This window comes from Buteo buteo, chromosome 31 (assembly GCF_964188355.1).
Source record: "Buteo buteo chromosome 31, bButBut1.hap1.1, whole genome shotgun sequence".
NCBI classification, from domain to species: Eukaryota; Metazoa; Chordata; class Aves; order Accipitriformes; family Accipitridae; genus Buteo; species Buteo buteo.
The window spans coordinates 1662121-1683678 of NC_134201.1; the positions used below are offsets into that span (position 1 = coordinate 1662121).

A 21558-nucleotide genomic window follows, 5' to 3' on the forward strand; every position below is an offset into this window, starting at 1 on the left:
GCCGTTGGTTGGACCATGAAGTTGGTCACTTCTCGAGGGGGCAGCGGGTTTGGGAGCGCTTCGCCCCATCCGGGGTTGGCATAGTTGGGCCACCTCATGTCCCAAGTGGGAGAGGGCTGTGCGCGGCCCAGGTGCCCTCTCCCCCTCCCGTTTCCCTGATTTTTAGATCTGCATTCCTTAGCAAAATGTCCTTTCTTTCCGCAGGTCCAACACGGCCCTCTAGGTCAGTTCTGGCGCCGGGGGAGCGCTGCTGGCGGGTCCCCCAACCGAGGGCAGTTTGTGACAACGTGGCCCACCTGACCACATTTAAAACATGCCATCACATCAGCTATTGCGGTGCAAACAGCCACCTGAATCGGGGCTAGATGTTCTTCATTCGTGACATGCTTAATCATGTCCGCGATACTTGACCCTGCCGGCAGTGATCGGAGGACTTCTTTGGTTTTTGAATTACATTGTTGATGTAAACAGTCTGCGACAACTGGGGCCTTGGCCTCTGCGGGCAGGGTCGAGGAATCAACCGCTGCTTGGAAGCGATCCACGAATTGTGTAAAACTCTCATTTTCATTTTGCTTTATTGTGGACCGTGGTGATGGCTTGGCGATAACTCTAGGGACTGTGCGAATAGCTTCTCTAGCTGCACGAGTAGTTGTCATAACTTCGTGGGCCCGCAAGCCTTGGGCTTGTACCTGGGGGGTAATCATTGTTGGGTCTGTACCCATTAGTCACTGCAGGCTGGAGCCATGGAGCGGGTGGTCCGCCCCAATTACTCGGGCTAGTTGCCTCGCACAGTTGTCCTCCCATTCTTGTTTAACAACGATCATCCCCGCCCCATCAAAAATCAATCTACAAGTTTGTTTTATATCGAATGGGAGCATGTCATCTCCCCCCGAAAACCCCATCTATGAGGGTGGAGACCATGGCAGAATTAAGCCCTTTGTCCGCGATTGCTTTAACAATCGCTTGTATATCCTTGGGGTTTATTGGCGAATGGATCCTTTGTCCCCCGTCCGTCACCCGGACCGGGAACGCAAGCGGGGCCGATGGGGCCCAATCGGCACTCGCGATTTTTATTTTCCGCCAATCCGTGAGAGGAATTTTTCCCCTTCGCATTTTCTTTTCATAGCGAATGGGGATATTTTGGCCTTTAATCCTGTTTACCTCCTTTTCCTCCTCTGAAGTTGGATCGGTTGCGAGCCACTTGTCCCCGGAAGCGTCTGACCCGGAGTTGGAACTCGACTGACTGGTTACTTCTGGGCTCCAACACTTTTTCGTTGGGCTCCGGCCCTGCCCACTTCCTTTGTGGGCCATTCTCCCACTCTTGGCTCGCCCCACCTTCTCCTCGGGGGGTGGTGGTGTGTGTTTGCCCCATGAGGGCATTTTTTCAAATGGCTGCTCTGATTGGCTCTCCGCCCCTCCCTATCCCGGTCGCTCCCACCACCTTTCTCCTTCTCGTTCTCCTCCCCCCCCTTTTTGTGTGTGCTTGTTAGATCTAGCGCTTTGTCCCTGTTCCCGCCGAGGACATCCTCGCCCTGCCCCTCCCCTTGCCGCTCAGCGCCATCTTGGGGCGCATAGGGTGGTGGTCTAGCCCAGGCGTTCTCAGACTCTGATTTCTCTGCGGCACCCCTGGCCTCCTCGGCTAACCCACCCCAGAAGGATTTTGCTTGATTCTGTCCCTCCGTGAGTGGGTCGGGGTTTGGGGATTTTGGGGACGTATCGCCCTCCCGCGGGTATTCTGGATCGGCAGAATTGCCATCGTCTGGGGGGTGCGGAGTCTGTGTGGCCGCCCCGACTCCCAATTTTGGGGTGACCAACAGACAGTCCCTTGCCGCCCTCCAGGTTTCCTGCTCTTGTATGGCCTTCTGCAAAGCCTGTTCAACTTTTCCCCATGCCTTAAGGTGTTTCCCGCAACCCGAGGACTTTGTCTCCTCGGCTAGCGCACTAGTGCATTTATCCCACACCTCTGGGTGGAGAATATCTACCAGCTGGTCAATGACCCTGATATGTAAAAGCCTCGCAACTGCGAGAGTAAAATCTTTGGGCTTACAATCAATCCCCCACTGTTTATGTAATTGGGATACGACCTTCACAAGGGCTTCCATCGTCCTTGTTGGTCCTGGTCCGGGAGCGTCCTCCCTCGACCTCCCCCGCCGGGCTGGTCCAGCAGCCCGTCCGGCCGTTCACCCGTCCAGGCAATTTCCCGGGTTTCGGCACCACTTGTTGCCTATTACAAGCGTAGCGACCTGGTTCAGGAACGGCGAGCTCCGTCCATCAGCTTGCGGACACCAATGTGGTGGACAGCAAATGGCGTTTATTGGTGATCGACACAGCATTATATAGCTTGGGTTTACAACGTCACTTCCGTCTGCTTACATCATAAGATAAACGCTATTGGCTATTAGGAGGGGGGCCCTATCTTTCCATACAACGTGATATCTTCTGGCCGTCAGACCCTAATTACCTACAGATAGGGAGGCCAGGTCTACCCCACTGGCGCCAGTCGAGAGGCCTGGACTACCTTGCCCGTGCGGTTTGGGAGGCCAGGTCTACCCTGCCTCCGTGTTTAGGGTTGCCAGGTCTACCCAGCCCTGGCCGGTAGGCAGGCCTGGTCTAACACGCCTGTGCAGGTAGGGAGGACATGTCTACCCTGCCCGCGCATTTAGGAAGGCCTGGTCTACCCAGCCCTTGCCGGTAGAGAGGCTTGGTCAACCCCACCCACGTGGGTTGGGAGGCCAGGTCTACCCCACCCGCTCGGGTAGGGAGACCATGTCTCTCCCATCGTTGCCACTAGGGAGGCCATGTTTACTCCACCCGCAAAGTTATGTATGCCTCGTCTACCCCACCCGCATGCGTAGGGAGGCCAGGTCTACGCCACCCGATCGGGTAGGGAGACCAGGTCTACCCTGCCCACTTGGGTAGGGAAACCATGTCTACCCACCGGCGCCTGTAAGGAGGCCAGGTCTACCCCGCCCGCGTGGCTAGGGAGGCCTGCTCTACCCCACCAGGGCAGGTAGGGAGGCGAGGTCTACCACGCCCTTGCCGGTAGGGAGACATGGTCTAGGCTCCCCACTCGGCTAGGGAGGCCAGGTCTACCTGACCCGCACGGGTAGGGAGGCCAGGTCTACCCCACCAGCACTGTTCGGGAGGCCTGGTCAACCCCACTGGCACCAGGTCCACCCCGCCCACGCGTTCAGGGAGGCCTGGTATAGCCATCCCTTGCAAGACCCCACCGCACGGTTGGGGAAGCCAGGTCTACCCTGCATGCGAAGTTAGGGAGGCTTGCTGTCCTGCACTGGCGCCAGCAGGGAGGTCAGGTCTACTCTGCCCTTGCCAGGAGGGAGGCCTGGTCTACCAGGCCCGCGTGTCTAGGGAGGCCAGGTCTAGCCCAGCAGCACTGGTCAGGAGTCCTGGTCTACCCCGCCCTTGAGGTAAGAGAGGCCTGGTCTACCCAGACCTTGCCAGTAGGGAGGCCTGTTATAGCCCGCCCACTACAGTAGGGAGGCCAGTCCTGCTGTGACATTGCCGGTAGGCTGGCCAGGTCTACCCCACCCACACGGTTAGGGAGGCCTGGTCTACCCACGGGTGCAGCAGGGAGGCCAGGTCTACCCCACCAGCGCCGGTAGGGAGGTCTGGTCTGCCATACCTGGTCAGCTAGGGAGGCAACGTCTACCGTGCCCTTGCTGGTAGGGAGGCCAGGTCTACCCCACCCACATGGGTAGGGATGATATATGGTAGTTGATATATATTCCAGATGTCAATTATATTTTGAAGTTTGCAAGCCATAAGTAGGTACAAGTAGAATATATGGTTTCCTGTAATGACACAAGACATTCTGTAGCTCAAGGAATTAAAGGATGTGTAGAATCTAAGAATGCAAGTAAGAAGGTAAGGGATGGTTTTTTGGTATGAGAACAGCACTTTGGAGGTCAAAGATTATTTGGCATGAAAGATACAAGAAGAATAAAGGAAAAACAGAAGTTTAATATCAAAATATTGAAAAGGGTAAAGAACAGTTAAGCGAGGAAGAGGATGATAAGACCCCCGAAGAACACCCGACGACCACCCAAGGCTACAAATGCGACTGCGCAAAGGGCATTTGCATATGTTAATGTTTTCTCTGAAATGTAATGAATATGTATAAGGTTTCTGGGAAATATAATGAATATTTATATCACACAGGTATTTAAACTTCACTAACGAGCTTTACGGTGTGCACGACAGGTGGTGCGATCCCCCATGTATGCGGCACTGAACTAACTATGCCTGCTTTATAACTCTCTGAGTTGTAAAGTTTGTTCCGTGCGTCAGGGAGGCCAGGTCTACTCCGCCTGCTCAGGTAGGGAGATCATGTCTACCCCACCAGCGCCAGTAGGGAGGCCAGCTCTGCGCCACGCGCGTGGCTAGGGAGGCCACGTCTACCACACCCGTGCGGTTAGGGAGGCCTGTTCTACCCTACCGGTGCCGTTTAGGAGGCCTGGTCTACCCTGCCCACGTGGTTAGAGAGGCCAGGTCTACCCGGCCTGTGCTGATAGGGAGGCCAGGTCTACCCCGCCAGCGCCGGTCAGGAGGCCAGGTCTACGCCGCTGGCGTGGTTAAGGAGGAGGTCTATGCCACCAGCTTCAGTCAGGAGGCCAGGTCTTCCCTGCTCATGTGGTTAGGGAGGCCCGGTCCATCCTGCCCGCTCAGGTAAGGAGATCATGTCTACGCCATCATCGATGGTAAGGAGGCCAGGTTTACCCCACCCGTGCAATTAAGTATGCCTGGTCTACCCTGCCCGCATGGGTAGGGAGGCCAGGTCTACCCCACTGGCGCCGTTCAAGAGGCCAGATCTACCCCACCCCTGTGGTTAGGGAGTCCAGGTCTACCATGCCTGCGCAGTTAGGGAGACCATGTCTACCCCACCAGCTCCAGTAGGGAGGCCTGGTCTACCCAAGCAGCTCCTTTTGGGAGGCCAGGCCTACCACGACTATGCGGTTAGGGACGCCAGGTCTACCCTGCCCACACCATTAGAGAGGTTTGGTCTAGCCCACCAGTGCGGGTAGGGAGGACAGGTCTACTACGCTTGCGCTTTTAGGAAAGCATGGTCTATTCTATTGGCACCAGTCGGGAGGCCAGGTCTATGCCACTCGCGTGGTTAGGCAGGAGGTCTACCTCACCGGTGCCAGTCGGGAGGCTAGGTCTACCCAGCCCGCTCGGGTAAGGAGGCCAGTTGTACCCCACCCCTCGGTTAGTGAGGCCTGGTCTACCCCACCGGTGCTGGTCAGGAGGCCTGGTCTACCCCGCCTAAGCGGTTAGGGAGGCCAGATCTACCCAACCCACGCATGTAGGGAGGCCTGGTCTACCCCTTCTGCGCATTTAGGGAGGCCAGGTCGACCCCTCTGGCACCAGCTGGGAGGCAAGTTTAACCCTGCCTGTGCTATTTAGTGAGGCCAGGTCTTCCTTGCCTGCATGGTTAGGGAGGCCTGATCTACCCCACTGGCGCTGGTCGGGAGACCATGTCTAACCCACCTGCACAGTTATGGGTGCCAGGTCTACCCCGCCCGTGGGGTTAGGGAGGCCAGGTCTACCCCACCAGCTTGGGTAGGGAGCCCAGCTCTACCCCGCCCTTGCCGGTAGGGAGTCCTGGTCTACCCGGACAGCATGCCGATGTTAGGGGTGGATTCGATCACCCAGCTCAAATGCATCTACACCAATGCACACAGCATGGGCAATAAACAGGAGGAGCTGGAAGCCATCGTGCAGCAGGATAGATATGACTTAGTCACCATCACGGAAACATGGTGGGATGAGTCCCATGACTGGAGTGCTGCAATGGATGGCTACAAGCTCTTCAGAAGGGATAGGCAAGGTAGGAGAGGTGGTGGGGTGGCTCTCTATGTTAGGGAATGTTTTGACTGTACAGAGCTACACGATTCTGATGACAAGGTGGAGTACTTATGGGTGAGGATGAGAGGGAAAGCCAATAAGACAGATATTGTGCTGGGAGTCTGTTATAGACCACCCAAACATGTTGAAGAGACGGATGAATTGTTCTACAAGCAGCTGGCAGTAGTCTCAGAATCGTGTGCCCTTGTCCTTGTGGGGGACTTTAACTTTGCAGACGTCTGCTGGAAATACAACACAGCAGTGAGTAAACAATCTAGGAGGTTCCTGGAGTGTGTGGAAGATGACTTCTTGTCACAGCCTGGTGGGTGAGCCAACCAGGGGAGCAGCCTTGCTAGATCTGTTGTTTACGCACAGGGAAGGATTGGTGGGAGGTGTGATGGTACAGGCCGTCTTGGGCTTAGCAACCATGAAATGATAGAATTCTCAATCCTTGATGAGGCAAAGAAGGTGGTCAGCAAAACCACCACTATGGACTTCCGGAGGGCTGACTTTGGCCTCTTCAAGGCACTGGTTGAAAGAGTCCCTTGGGAGACGGTCCTGAAGGGCAAAGTGGTCCAGGAGGGATGGACATTCTTTAAGAAGGAAATCTAAATGGCTCAGGACCAGGCTATTCCCACATGCCGCAAGTTGAACCGCCGAGGAAAATGACCGGCCTGGCTGAATGGGGAGCTTTTGCTAGGACTCAAAAAAAAAAAAAGGAGAGTTTATCATCTCTGGAGGAAAGGGCGGGCAACTTGGGAGGAGTACAGGGATCTTGTTAGATCATACAGAGAGAAAATTAGAAAGGCAAAAGCTCAGCTAGAACTCAATCTGGCCACTATTGTAAGGGACAACAAAAAATGTTTTTACAAATATGTTAACAGTAAAAAGAATCCCAAGGAGAATATTTTTCCTATAATGGATACAGAAGGGAAAGTAGCAACCAGTGATGAGGAAAAGGCCGAGGTACTTAATGCCTTCTTTGCTTCAGTCTTTAATAAGGAGACCAGTCATCCTCAGGGTACTCCACCCCCTGAGCTGGAAGGTAAGGATGTAGAGCATAACATACCCCCTTTAATCCAGGAGGAAATAGTTATGGACCTACTACACCATCTGGACACTCACAAATCCATGGGACTTGATGGGATCCATCCAAGAGTACTGAGGGAACTGGCAGAGGTCTTTGCCAAGTCACTCCCCATCATTGATCAGCGATCCTGGTCAACAGGGGAGGTCCCAGAGGACTAGAGGCTTGCCAATGTGACTCCCATTTATAAGAAGGGTTGGAGGGAGGATCCGGGGAACTACAGGCCTGTCAGCCTGACCTCGGTACAGGGGAAGATTATGGAACAGTTTGTCTTGTGAGTGCTCACGTGGCAAGCCCAGGATAAGCAGGGGATTGGGCCCAGTCAGAATGGGTTTACAAAAGGCAGGTCCTGCTTGACCAACCTGATCTCCTTCTATGACCAGGTGACCCGCCTAGTGGATGAGGGAAAGGCTGTGGATGTTATCTACCTCAACTTCAGCAAGGCCTTTGACACTGTCTCTCGTGGCATACTCCTTGAGAAACTGGCGTCTCGTGGCCTGGATAAGTGCACCTTTCACTGGGTGAAAAACTGGCTGGATGGCCGAGCCCAGAGGGTAGTGGTGAATGGGGTGAAATCCAGTTGGCAGCGGGTCACAAGTGGTGTTCCCCAGAGCTCGGTGTTGGGCCCCGTTCTGTTTAATGTCTTTATTGATGATTTGTATGAGGGGATTGAGTGCACCCTCAGCAAGTTTGCAGACGCCACCAAGTTGGGAGGCATGGTTGACCTACTTGAGAGTAGGGAAGCTCTACAAAGAGATCTGGACAGGCTGGATCAATGGGCTGAGGCCAATCTTATGAAGTTCAATAAGGCCAAGTGCCAGGTCCTGTACTTTGGTCATGGCAACCCCATGCAGTGCTACAGGCTTGGAGGAGAGTGGCTGGAAAGCTGCCCGGCAGAGAAAGACCTGGGCATGCTGGTTGACAGCTGGCTGAATATGAGCCAGCAGTGTGCCCAGATGGCCAAGAAGGCCAATCGCATCCTAGCCTGTATCAGAAATAGTGCGGCCAACAGGAACAGGGAGGTGATTGTTCCCCTGTACTCGGCACTGGTGAGGCCGCACCTTGAGTCCTGTGTTCAGTTATTGGCCCCTCACTACAGGAAAGACATTGAGTTGCTGGAGCGTGTCCAGAGAAGGGCAACCAAGTTGGTGAGGGGCCTGGAGCACAAGTCTTATGAGGAGCGGCTGAGGGAACTGGGGCTGTTTAGTCTAGAAAAGAGAAAGCTGACGGGAGACCTTATCGCTCTCTACAACTACCTGAAAGGGGGTTGTAGTGAGGTGGGTGTTGGTCTCTTCTGTCAGGTGGCTGGAGATGGAACAAGAGGAAATGGCCTCAAGTTGAGGCAAAGGAGATTTAGGTTAGATATTAGGAAATTTTTTTTTACTGAGATGGTTGTCAAACTTTGGAAGGGGCTGCTCAGGGAAGTGGTTGAGTCACCATCCCTGGAGATATTCAAAAAGCGAGTGGAGAGGGTACTTCAGGACATGGTTTACTGGGCATGGTTAATGGTTGGACTCGAAGATCTTGAAGGTCTTTTCCAACCTAAATGATTCTATGATTCTATGATCTGCCAAGAGGGGCATTGGGGCCTCTTTGGAGAGGCTGAGGGACTTGGGCTTCTTCAGCCTGGTGAAGTGGAGGCTCAGGGCACTATGGTAGTAGAGTGCACCTGCCTGAAGGGTGGCTTCAGAGATGATGGAGCTTTTCTTGGTGAAGTGTGAAGAGAAGGAAACCTGCACAAAGCGCAGCTTGGAAGGTTCAGACTGGACGTGTTGAGAAAGAAATGTCACTCAGAGGGTAGCCTTGTGGTGCAAGAGGTCACCCAGAGAGAGCCCCGGTCAGCCCACAGCGTTGTGTTTCAAGGAAAACCCAGCCAGGCGGGAGAGACATCAAAGAAGGAATAGAAATGCTGGGGTGAGAGCTAGGTGGGAAAGCAAGATGGACGTCAACAGCCTGAAGGGAAAGAGATAAGGCATGGGGCAGGTTATGACAGCCTGCAGTAGAGATGGCCAAGTGCTCTGGCAAGGCTGAAAGGCAGAACAGGTCCAAGGTATTTGTTGTCCTGGCTTTGTCAGCTGCCTCTGCCACCAAGGCCTACCAGGCAAAACTTGTTTTGAGGCTCTGGACTTAGTTCCTTCCTCACCTCTGCCTGGGGAGGCTGGGAGGTGTTGCACAGTTTCCCTACACTTGGCATTGCTCACCCTCACATCCTGCTGACCCAGGAAGAGGCCTGAGCCATGCATGAGGGACAGGATCTGCCTTCCCAGGGCCTGGGGATCAGGGCTTGGCCTTTCTGCTGCATAAAACAAACCAAGGGTTTTCTCAGCATTACAGCCACCTGCACAGTGCTTTTGCCTCCCTGCAATCACAGCCTCCAATTATCTTCTCTAACGAGTCCCTGGGGAGGCTTTGCCAGGAATGGCCCTCAGTGGGGCCCATTAATGCTTCAAGGTACTTTGCTTCTGACTTTGACTTCTTGAGAACTTCATTTCAGTCTGCTCTCAGTAGCTGAGGTTCATGGGCTCAGCCTCAAACACACCATGGGGCTCATTAAGATACAGAAAGCCCTAACGAGCCTTGTGTCTTCCTGCAATTTTCTTCAAGCCTTCAAGACTTATACAGCTAATTAGAAAAACTTCCTAGTGTAGTTAAGGTGAAAGATTTCAAAGTGCACCTATACACATGATTTTTTTCTTTTAAAGGATATTTTTTCTTACTTTTCAGTATAGAGAAGAGGTGATAGAAGCATTCTCCAAGTGCTAATGATCCAGAGTGTCTCCTCTGGAGGTCTAGACAGCTAGGAAAAGCAGTCCCTTGAGGTCTGACACTGTATGGACACCCTTGCTCCTCACCTCTCAAACCTCAGCACTTCTGACATTGGCCACCTGGGGGCTTACATCTCTGTCCCTTGCCTCAGGCTTCTCCACTGATCTCTACAGCTGGAGGTTACAGCTCCATTGCACCATCTCCCCCCTGCTCTCCTTAGAGAGCTGGCTGCACACAGGCCCAGAAGAATTTTTCCTATCTGCAAGCAAAGCAAAGAAAATCATTATGAAGTTTCATAAACAATAAGTCACACTTCTTAACCACATGCCAAGTACCAGCTGCCCCTAATGAGGCTGCCTTTCTACAAGGGATAGTCTTATGAGAAATGTTTGTGACAGACACTAAAAAGTTAGAGATAAACACAATTAAAGAATTGGCTAAAGAGGTAATAAGACTACTGGAAGACAGGCAAGCTCTTAGCTCCCTGAAGCTCAAAGCAGCTGCATAGGGGAGAGGTATCTTGATGAACAAAGAGTAAGGGAAGGAGAGAAGTGGAGCATCAAGGAAAGGGCCTTTGCCTAGGCAGTCTGCATCTGAAAAGATGACTTTCAGAAATGGTCGTTGTGTCAGGACAGGTGTAACTATGTGAAAGACTAGAGCAACTAAATACACTGTAGGACAGGCAGAATAGTGGCAATGAAGTTACAGGGGAAGATGGTTATTTCTTTGGAATGTCCTCTTTAAAGTGTCATGGAATTGGTAGGGGTCTCTTCAGACTGAACACAACCCAACATTGCGCCCATCTTCTAAAGAGGCCAAAAGTGCAACCCAGGGAACCGCAGGCTGTACAAGGTCACTTTGATGAGGAACGTGCCGTTGAACGTGACATTTCTGGGTACCTAAAAAAGGACAACATCGGCATGGACTTTCCAAGGGTAAATCAGGCCTCGCCAAGCTGATTGCCATCATGATGAAGGAAGTGCATTTGTGCATCAGGGGAGCATGATGGATTTTGTTTACCTCCACTTCAGCAAGACTTTTGGCACGGTCTCCCTCAATATTTTTCTACTCAAGTTAGGACTTTATGGTCTAGATGGAAAGACAGAGAGACGGGCAAAACACCAGTTGGATGATGATGCTGAAAGCGCAGTGGTGAAGGGGCCGTACCCTACCTGGAGGCCAGTGGGACATACTGGGGCATTGTGGGGCTGCACAGGGGAGTCTCCTGGGCGCTGTGCAGTTTAACACCTGTATGCATGATCCGGAGGAGGCAACTCTCACCACGTTTGTTGATGGCACTATACTGGGAGGACCTTTCCTGTCCCTTGGGATGCCATTCAGGGGAACCGTAGCAGGCAAAGGACTGTCCTGTCAGGGACTTTGTGAGATACAAGAAAGACAAAGGCCAGATCCTGCGCCTGGGACGGACTAACAGCCTGCAGTGGCAGGGGAAGGGGACTGCCTGGCCAGAGAGCATCTCTGAGGAAACAGCCCTGGTGGTGCTGGGGGACACAAGGAAAAAAACAGTCCAGCAGTGTTGGATGATCCAGGGCTACCTGGTAGCAGAGGTGGCCAGCAGTGTCCTGGAGTGTAGCAAGAGGAGCCTCTCCAAAAGAGTGAGGGAAATTTTTGTCTCCCCTGCCCATCACTTGTCAAACCACCTGTACACTCCTGTGTCCATTTCTGGGACCCTGGTTCAAGTGTCCTGGGTCTGGCTGGGGTGGGGTTCACTTCCTTCGTAGCAGCCCCTATGGTGTTATGTTTTGCATTGGTGCCTGAAACAGTGTTGATAACACATCAGCATTTTAGCTGTTGCTGAATAGTGTTTGCACAGTGTCAAGGCCTTCTCTGTTTCTGACTCTGCTCCCTCCCAGCAAGTAGGCTGGGGGTGGGCGAGAAGTTGGGACAGAATGGGACACAGCCAGGCCAGCTGACCCCATCTGTCTAAAGGGATATTCCATACCATATGACGCCATGCTCAGCAATAAAAGCTTGGGCAGAGGAAGAAGTCCGTGGAGTTTCCTGTCGTTCAAGGTGTCTGTTGAAGGGAGACTGGCTGAGTGTCAGTCTGCTTGTGGGAGGTGGCCAGTGATTGCCTTTGCATTGCCTGTTGGGTTGGGTTTATATTTGTTTTAATCTTTTTTCTTTCACCTATTATCTGTTTTTGTCCCAACCCATCAGCTGCAAAACAACCCCATGCAGCAGCATGGGTAGAGACGTGGACGGCTAAGGAGTGCTCTGAGGAGAAGGGCCTGGGCAGCAGGATGATGCCGTATGAGCCAGTGGGCCTCCCACTTCAAAAGGAGAGTGGAGGAACTGGAGAAGGTCCAGAGGAGGTCTGCCAAGGTGGAGTGGAGGGGCTTAAGGCACCCTCTGTGAGGGTGAGCTGTGAGGAGAGTCTGAGGGAACTGGGCCTCTCCAGCCTGCTGAAGGAGGCCTGGGGCCACCTCATAAGAGCCTACAGCTACCTGGAGAGATGATGGAGCCAAGCTCTCTTCTGCAGTGGCCAATGATATGACAGAGGCAACAGCCACAAATTGCCTCTTGGGAGCTTTAGGCTGAGCCTGAGGAACAATAAAATGGACTAGGAGGAGTGCTGTTGTGATCTCCACCTTTGGAGGTCTTCCTTGCTCCTCAAAGTCACAGCCAGCCTGGAGGCTGGACTACAGACTCCCCAACAGTCTCTTGACCACCAGCCCTTCCAGGAGCCTGTGCCTTGCCACACGCTGTGAAAAAGAGATGAAGCTGGAGGCAAGGGTCTCTGCATCATACTCTTATTGGACAATTCAGGGTGGAAGGGAGCTCAGGTGGCCTGTAGTCCAATCCTCAGCTCCAAGCAGGGCCAGCTCTGAGGTCAGACCAGGTTGCTCAGTAAAAGTCACATCCACAGAGAGAGCTGACACATGAACCAGGCATCTAGGCCACTATTACAGAAATGGAGAGGAGGCAGTTGACCAACTCCCTGAACACAGGGTGTGTTCAGCTCTGGGTATGCCATATCTCCTAGACATTCCTGGGAACATCAAACTTCTTGTCCACAGGAGTGGGTTCCTTATGCAAGTCTCCTGACATATCTGCAGACCAATGGGGTGCTTTAGGCTGCAAAGAGAATTGAAAGAAAGCCTGTGACTGGGGTACTATCAGCTTAATTGCTACAAGAGAGGGAGATGGAGGGATCTCAGAGCTGCCAGGTTCCTGCTAAAGATATAAGGCCTCTGAGATAGCAGCAGAAGATACCAGTTTTGAACTGGCATAGCCTTTAGATCATTTCACATGTGATGGCTCTACTCCCCCATTTCAATCATTGGCACCTGGAAACCACAGCTGCTTTTCCTTCCTCTCCTCCCAAAAACTGACATTCTACTATGAAGAAGAAAACAGAAACTTCATTCCTTCTGAAAAGCATCCGGTGATTAGTTTTCTCAGAGCATCCTTGATCTCTTGGTTTCTCATGCTGTAGATGAGGGGGTTCAAGGCTGGAGGCACCACCGAGTACAGAACTGCCACCAGCAGGTCCAGGGATGGGGAGGACATGGAGGGGGGCTTCAGGTAGGCAATCATGCCAGTGCTTACAAACAAGGAGACCACAGCCAGGTGAGGGAGACATGTGGAAAAGGCTTTGTGCCGTCCCTGCTCGGAGGGGATCCTCAGCACAGCCCTGAAGATCTGCCCATACGACAGCAAAATGGAAACAAAACAAACAGAGAATAAACAGGCACTAACCACAAGTACCCCAAACTCCCAGAGGTAGGCATCTGAGCAGGAGAGCTTGAGGATCTGGGGGATTTCACAGAAGAACTGGTCCACAGCATTGCCTTGGCAGAGGGGTAGTGAAAATGTATTGGCAGTGTGCAGCACAGCATAGAGGAACCCACAGCCCCAGGCAGCTGCTGCCATGTGGACACAAGCTCTGCTGCCCAGGAGGGTCCCATAGTGCAGGGGTTTGCAGATAGCAACGTAGCGGTCATAGGCCATGACAGTGAGAAGAAAATATTCTGCTGAGATCAAAAAGACTAACAGAAAGACCTGAGCAGCACATCCTGGGTAGGAGATGGCCCTGTTGTTCCAGAGGGAATTGGCCATGGCTTTAGGGACAGTGGTGGAGATGGAGCCCAAGTCGAGGAGGGAGAGGTTGAGGAGGAAGAAGTACATGGGTGTGTGGAGGTGGTGGTTGCAGGCTACGGCGGTGACAACGAGGGCATTTCCCAGGAGGGCAGCCAGGTAGATGCCCAGGAAGAGCCAGAAGTGCAAGAGCTGCAGCTCCCGCGTGTCTGCAAACGCCAGGAGGAGGAACTGGGTGATGGAGCTGCTGTTGGACATTTTCTTCCTGTGGGAATGTGTTGCTGTCAAAGCAGAAAAAAGACACTGAAGAGTCAGGGCATTATTCTCGGAGCAATATCAAAGGCATTTCCCATAGACCCTCCCACTCTCACACACACAGAACCTTGTCCTTTTCCTGGAGACCTTCCTTCAGGTCTGTGGCTGGAGCCCTGCTTGGTGCTGGCCGAGTGTGCAATGAAGAGCAGGGCCTCTGCCCATGGGCTCTTGGAAAGTCAGCCCTGCTCTGCAGCAGTGGGTTCATGGGATCAGTGCGGGCAGGGGCCAGTCTGGTGTTTGACTTTGTCAGCTGAAACCGCTCCTAATGCACAAGGGCTTGTCAGCATCTGCACTCCCAGTGCTAAGGAATCAGGTGGGTTAAAGTAGTTTAAGAGTTCTAGGGTTTTTTACAGATGCCCACATCGCCCCTGGGGAGTTTTCTTAGATCTCGGGAACCTTCAGCATTTCTACTGCACTCCAGGAGAACAGCGTGAGCCAGGCAAGTCAAGAGGATTGCCTGTGGCTTAGTGCAGAGAGAGGGGGAGCTGCTCTGTCCTTCTGTCTAGTTCCCACTTGTACTGTGCTTGCACCTTTCTGAGATGGAGGGTGATCACGCTTCGATGTTTTACCCTGAAAAGCCACCAGACACTGCTGAGAGCAGAGACATCCACTGCAGACCACCAAATGTCTCACCTCGTCTCAAAGTCTCAGCACCCTGCTTCTAGCCAAGGACACACCAGGCTCATTTCACCAACACAAGAGCATTTTCTCAGTCAGAGCATCTCTGTGCTTCTCCATGGGGCTTTCAGATCACAGAAAGATGCTATGAGACAGGTTTGCATCCTGCAGGGCAGCTGACAGCTTGGAAGGACTCTCGGAGGTAATAGCCAAGTGACCTGACATGGTGGCATCTCTGTAAGGGAGAATCAGCTCATTCCCCAGCCCCACAGACACCATTGAGCATAGCCCCTCAGACGATAGGAAAGCTGGGACACTTGTTGCTATGGACACAGCTGCATGGCAGGACCCACAAGATCAGTTTGTGTGTAACTCTGCAGGTGAAAGTCCCATCCCCAGAGAACCTGACAGCAGCAGCAAGATAACAGTAACACAGACAAGTGAGAACCAAGGAAAAGAGCAGAGATCGACTGGCTCAAAAAGGCAAGGGGAGAGGCAGCTGCAGTCTCAGGAAAGAGTTACCCTCACCCATTTGTGCATGCCACCTCCCAGACACCAGCACAGCCAGGCAGTTGTTCTCAGTCGCTGTGCTCTACTTCAGGAGGCTCCTCTCAGACTTACTGATCACTCCAAGTTACAGCTCAGGAGTCTCAGGGACTTGTTCCAGCATGACAGCTCCTTTTCCATTTCTCCCCCCAAATTCCCTAAGACTAGGAAACAGAAAACATAGACTCTGGAAAGCTCCTTAACTTTATAGCAGTTGATCTGCTTTGATCTTCCCCTTGAAAAGTTCCTTCGGAAACATCCTGAGGGATGATCTGGAGCTGTGAGCTGCCCTGACCCACACAGCACCCTCTTGCCAGCAGAAGGACCCTGCAATTCTGCGAGCTGTTTCTTCCACCTACAGCTTCTCCCCACTCTGCTGTTACAGTTCCCCAGGCAGGCTGAGTCCTTACCCTGACCGGTGGCAGAGTCCCTGCCCCAGCACACAGCCCCCCACGGTGCAGGGACCCTGCTCAGAAGGACAGCCCTGGGCACCCCTGGCTGCACACCCACCTTCACCCTCTGCAGCCATCCCCAGGTGAAGGCAGCTGACATGCCCTGTCCCTCTGAGGGTGCAGCAGGGAAGCTGTGCTCCAAAGCACGGCCTTTTTCTCTGCACTGCAGAAACTGTGAGAGTCCCTCTGACAGATCCCACAGGCTGTGGGATGTGCTAGCTTTAGGAGGTCATTCCAGGAACCACAGCTGCATTGCCCTGCTGCCAGAGACTTACCCTGTGAAGGGGTGTGAAGAATTTGTCATCAGTGAACTCTCAGCACTCTCCCACCCCAGACTGCCTTTAAACTCTCTCTGCATCACTCCTCTCCGGTCGGTGCCTGCAGGCAGTGCCCTCAGCCCTGCTGCGCTTTGCAGAGGAGCTGCTCCTGGGCAGAGCTGTCTCTCGGCAGTGCTGCCTGCTTGCCATGAGCTCCCTCCAGCCCAGGAGCCCAGCCCAGCTCAGCAGCAGAGGAGCAGCCCAAGGCAGCCCTTTCTCTGCCCCCTCTGGGCTCCCTCCAGGTGTCCCTGGGGCTCCAGGGGAACCTGCTGGGAAACAGGCTGAGGCAATCACTGATGATCCTTCCCTCAGCTAGGGAGAGCCACTTCTTTCATGAAATAAAACTTTCCACTCAGAGACAAAGTTACATCTACATGTGACCATTTTTTCTTTCCAGAAACATAATTCTTCTCTCAGAGTTACTTGTAATGTACCACTTTTTTCATGTTATTTTTTAGACATGATACTCAGACAGTGAAAGGCAGGGATCTCCTTTACACCTACAGGCAGAAGTGATCTCTTGGTCAATGGAGGGGTTTCATCTGCGTTTCTATTCATGGCATTTGAAGGAGACTCAGCTCTCTCCCATGCACTCCACAAAGCCACAGGAGGTGGGATTCCTCTTGACTCTTTTCAGGTGGGCACAAAATAGGCACCTGCATGGGAGCTCCTTCTCTCAGGTCCCTTCTGAATTAATGGAGATGGAAGGCAGGAGTCAGGTGTTCAGATGCAAATACCTGGTGACATCTGAGTTGCCAGAGGTGGTCCAAGATACATGTAGGTAACAGCAAACTGTAATGGAGAAGTTCATAGAGACAGGGCAACATCTCGGGAATCATGTATGAGCCTGGTGGGAAATTCCTTTAGCCAAGTGACATGACTGCTTATGCCCAAATAAAGGCCAAAAGAACCTTTTCCTACTCCTTATCTCCATGGCAGTTTATACAGGTATTCATATGAACGATTGCAGTCATGTAGCATAGTGAAAACTGGGTCTCTGTCTTTTCCATCAGCTGAGTTTACTATACCTCCAATGACTATGATGGCATGTGTCCCATGTTCGTCCCCACATTGCCTAACAGAATTCAGGACAGGTAGTCTATTTAATGTCCAGATCCAGGGCCACAGAGCTGCACCAGATGCCAAGGCTGGCATGGACCTCACAGGACCTACAGGAAAGCAATTCCCATTCAGGCTGGTACATCACAGACACTCCAGACGGCTTTGCAGAGAGTGCGATTTGGTGCCTGTGTGCCTTTCACTGATGCCATCAGACAGAGGCATCAGTCATCAGATGCCATCAGAGAGGCAATGTCTGTCCCTTCCCTACCCAAGAGATGCAGGCATTGCCTGAACATGAAGCAAAGTCACACAGGGGTTTTTACTCACTCCCTTGATGATCCACTCAATGAAAAGACCAAGAATTTTCAGAGTGTTCCTGGATACATCTTGTCTTCAAGGATAGCATCTTCCAAGCACAGCAATGGTCCATATCAAAACTCAGTAGAAACTCAGGAAGAAATTCAAGGGCACCAAGATGAACTTTTGGTACCTCAGGAAGTGTTAAAGAAGAAAAAGAGATAAGGTAGGACCACTGCTGAACTGTGTAAAAGTAGGTGTAGATAGATCTGCGGTACTCTATGTCACAGCCTCGGTTAAAACCAGCCAGGTCTCCCAGACCTTTGAGCTGTGAGGCAGGACTCTGGAGGAGAACAACCAGCAGTGGATGGGGATCAAGCCTGGGGTTACTCAAGCAAACAACACCCTTACCAGTCTATGGGAACCACAGGGGCTGCATCCAAGGGTGCTGAGAGAGTGTTTTCTTCTCTAGGAGGTGCTGGTCTGTTATGACCCCAGTAAGAAAGGGATTCGGACACTGTGAGCTACCTTTTAAAATCATGTTCATCATCGTTAACACTGTAAGGAGAGAATCATGCAGATCATCTTCAGTCCCTTTAGATGGTGGGAACCCCAGGTGGTGTAGCATTGAACAGGCCTTTGGCCCAAATGCAGCAAAGCATGCAGACCCCATCCATAGAAGACAGTCTCCTGTTTTGGTCATTCAAGCTACTGTGGGGTTTTCTTACAAAAGAAACAACTCTACTCATCATCTCAACAGTCAAAGAGAAACAATGTTTTCATGAGAACATCTTGCTGCATGGTTAGATAGAGTCAAGGCCAAGCAGGAGACGTAATGTCCAGTACAGAGTGGGACCTGCCTGCAGGCTCTTGTGTGACAACCTGCTGCTGAGGTTGTCCTGTGGCCAAGGGATCTGTGCAGCAAAGAACAGGTTTGATGGCTGTGCTGTATGTGCAGCATGGTGCAGTGCAGCCCTAAGAACTCCATGTTCAATATTTTTCTGGTTAGGACCAGTGTTCAGGTTTCCCTTTGAGAAGTCTGTGCTCCATAACGCTGTCAGAGCTGAAATGCTGTGGCCCAAATCTGCACTGCCAGGAGGAGCTGAAGACCCATAGCTTGTCACAGAAATCTGACAGTTTTGGATTAAACAAGAGGTGGTGGGACAGGTTGCTGAGCTGTGGTGCTGCAATGGAGGGATACAGGCTCTGCCCAGGGAGCAGCAGGGATGATGAGGAGTATCCTCCATGTATGAAAGGGAAGCCTGGATTTGTGGAGGTCCTCTCTGTGACAGACAACAGGTTGGACTAGCTTTTGTCATTTAGGATCAGAGCAGGAGTCAGCAAGAGTGACCTTGTGTTTGCAGTTACAAAAACTGCTTGCTCAGGGAAAGGAAATGGAAAAGGTGTTTTGTCATCAACCCCAGGAAGTCTCCAGGTTCATGAGCAGGTTCCTGTGGTGAACTTAAGTGCCCTGGCATTCCCTGGCAAGGCAAAGCAACAGGGTGCCAACAGCCTGAAGGCTCTTGGGACAACATCTTCTTGGGACAGCTGCCAGGTGGGCCACCAAGGGTGATTCTCACCTGGACCTGATTGTGGCCAACAAGGAACAGCTGGTTAAGGATGTGATGATGTTCAGTGTCAGTCTTGGCTGTCATGGCCATGAATTAGTGGGGGATGAGACACCAAGGGGCAGTGAGCAAGGCCAGCAGCAGAGCACAGACCGGGGACTCCAGAGGAGAAGACTTGGACACATTCAGGAGACTGAGACAAGCGGTGCCATGGGAAGCAGCTCTGAAGGGGGAAGCAGCATGGGAAATCTGATCGGCCATACAAGACAGCCTCCTGCAAGCACACGAATGATCTCCCCAAATACTTGTGAAGAGAAGCAACCATCTCAGGAGGCTGCTTGTGTGAACCAACTGAGCTCCAGGGCAAAAAGGCAGCAGGCAGGAGGTGGAAGCAGGGAAAGCTGCCGACAGAATGTAGAAACCTTGTCCCAGGATCTAGGGGTGATGCCAAAGCCAAAGGTCCCATTGCCTTGAGAGATGCAGGGGAGGATAGAGGCAGCAAGGTGCGCTGATACTGGTTCATTAACCGTAAAAGAATAGACAGGGATCATGTGGGCCTGCTGCTGAACCTCCTAAGTGTAGGAGCAGGTAAGGATGAGGAACTTAATGACTTCTTTGGCTGTGCCTTCTGCCAGGCCTTTGTGACTGGCGACAGGACCCTGGAGGAAAACAACCAGCAGTAAGTGGGGATCAAGTCAGAAGTTACTTGAGTACACTCAGCCTTGAACAGCCCCTGGGAGCGGAGGGGAATCATCCAAGGCTTGGGAGGGAGCAAGCCAATTTCATAGCAAGACTCACTCTGCATCACTTTTGACAGATCATGAAGATCAGGACAAGTCCCTGATGGCTTCCAAAAAAGTTGACAGCTATCTTTCAACACAGGCCAGAGGATTACCAGGGGAGCAAAAGGCTGTTTAACCCCCTATAGGAGAGCAGTGTGTCCCTGAGCATGTCCTCCTGGATGATATTTCTGGGAAGATGAAGAGGAAGGTGACTGGGCGTGGCCAGCATGGTTTTATTCATACTGGTGATTTTTTATAGGGCAATTTTCGGGTTTGAGTGTGATTTTTGATTGCTCTTTTGCTTTGTTTTACTTATCTGAATGCTTTCCACAAAGAAACGTCTTTATTCCTCAGCTTTCTAATTCACAGTCTATCCAGATTTTGTGTGGCCAGGAGGCTGTGGAAATGAGGAACTGTTCCTTCTGTGTGTTTAAACAAAATAAAGACCCCTGCAGTGACTTGTTCTTCTGAGATCCTTCCTCCAAGACTTTCTCTGCAGCTGCAGGGAGCATTGTGTGTGTGCAGAGGGGAAGAAGAAAAGAGTCCCAGCACAGCAGCAGTGCCAGGGATCACCAACGCTTGGTCTTTCCTGAGCTGCTTTCTTCCCACTTCCATGCTTTCCTTCTGAACCCTTGGGCTGGTGGAAGGCCTGAGTGCTCTTCAAGCTTGGTTAGAGTCCTGCTGTGTGTCAGGCCTGTGGCTGCAGGCAACGACAGGCAATGGGCACTTGTGTGACAGAGCTGGCCTCCGTTGCAGCATTTCCATCATACAAGGGGATCTCCTCAGGCCTTGTGCCGCAGATGCCCCCCACCCCTGGGCTCAGCCCTCTCCACCCCCGAGGAGCTGCTGTGCCCTTCAGAGGGTCTGGGGCTGTGGGGTGAGTGCCCAGACCTCTGCCACACCCTGTGGTGGGCACTGCTGTGGGGCCATGCCAGACTGGGCTGTGCTGGGGAGAGGGCAGGAGAGGTGGAGGGAGGTCAAGGGAACTGGGAAGTGTTTAGGGGGAGCTGGTCTGTGCTAGAAAGTGCCCAGTGGAGAAAAAAAAATCTGTGTAGAGCTTCTACTGTGTGACCATGCAGGGCTAGGGCTTGTGGAAAATAGTGAAGACATGCAGGTCCAGAGGAGAGGAGGAGGACGGTCTGTGCCCGTAGTGCCATGGACAGATGAGGAAGGTGGCTCAGTGTCTTCGTCACTCCCAGTGTCTCTCATTGGCCATTTCCAGGGGTTCCTGGTTACCCTATATTTAAGGGTGAGATTTGCTGTGAGGCCATCTCCACCTTCCTGCTGGGCCAAGGGCTGGTTTTGTAAATAGACAGCCCTGCTCAACCTCTCTCTCTCCACAGACCCTGGCAGACCCTAGAGCAGAGCTGTCTCCAAAGCCCCACATGGGACAAGGCTTCAGCAGGTCATGCGTTGGGTGCTGGGGAAGCTGCAAATGTAGGAAGGTCATGGGGCAACTGTGATCTGAAGGCTGCCATTGGGATCACAATGGGGGGAACTTTCCCCATCCCTGACTGTACCCTTTCCCGTGCTGTGCCTGCAGAGTGGGGCTGTTGAACCGTGTTTGGGCAATGGGGCTGGGACAGCACATGGACAGGCCACTGACAAGGGCCACGAAAAAGCTGCCAGGAGGTGTCATCAAGGACAGGTACAAAGCAGGAATTTCTGTTGCCTTTGTTGTGGAGGTATGTGTGTAGGAAAAGAAAAGCTCACCTGGAGATGCTGGTTGCAAGGGAAGTCAAAAGCAAACAGAAGACCTTTGGTCACTTCTGGAGAGACCAAGGCTGAACAAGAGAAATGCAGGGCTGCTGCTGAATGGGG

The 21558-nt window shown here is 52.4% G+C and overlaps 1 protein-coding gene across 1 annotated transcript; it reads right to left on the reverse strand.

Moving 5' to 3' along the window:
• Positions 1-13081: 13081 nt before the first annotated feature.
• LOC142026114 (olfactory receptor 14A16-like) lies at positions 13082-14038 on the reverse strand. Its single transcript, XM_075018950.1, has one exon. The coding sequence runs from the start codon at positions 14036-14038 to the stop codon at positions 13082-13084; it is 957 nt and encodes a 318-aa protein (XP_074875051.1).
• Between the last annotated feature and the right edge of the window lie 7520 nt (positions 14039-21558).

Coding starts and splice junctions, on each gene's coding strand:
- LOC142026114 (XM_075018950.1), bottom strand. CDS start 14,038: ATGTCCAACAGCAGCTCCATCACCCAGTTCCTCCTCCTGGCGTTTGCA.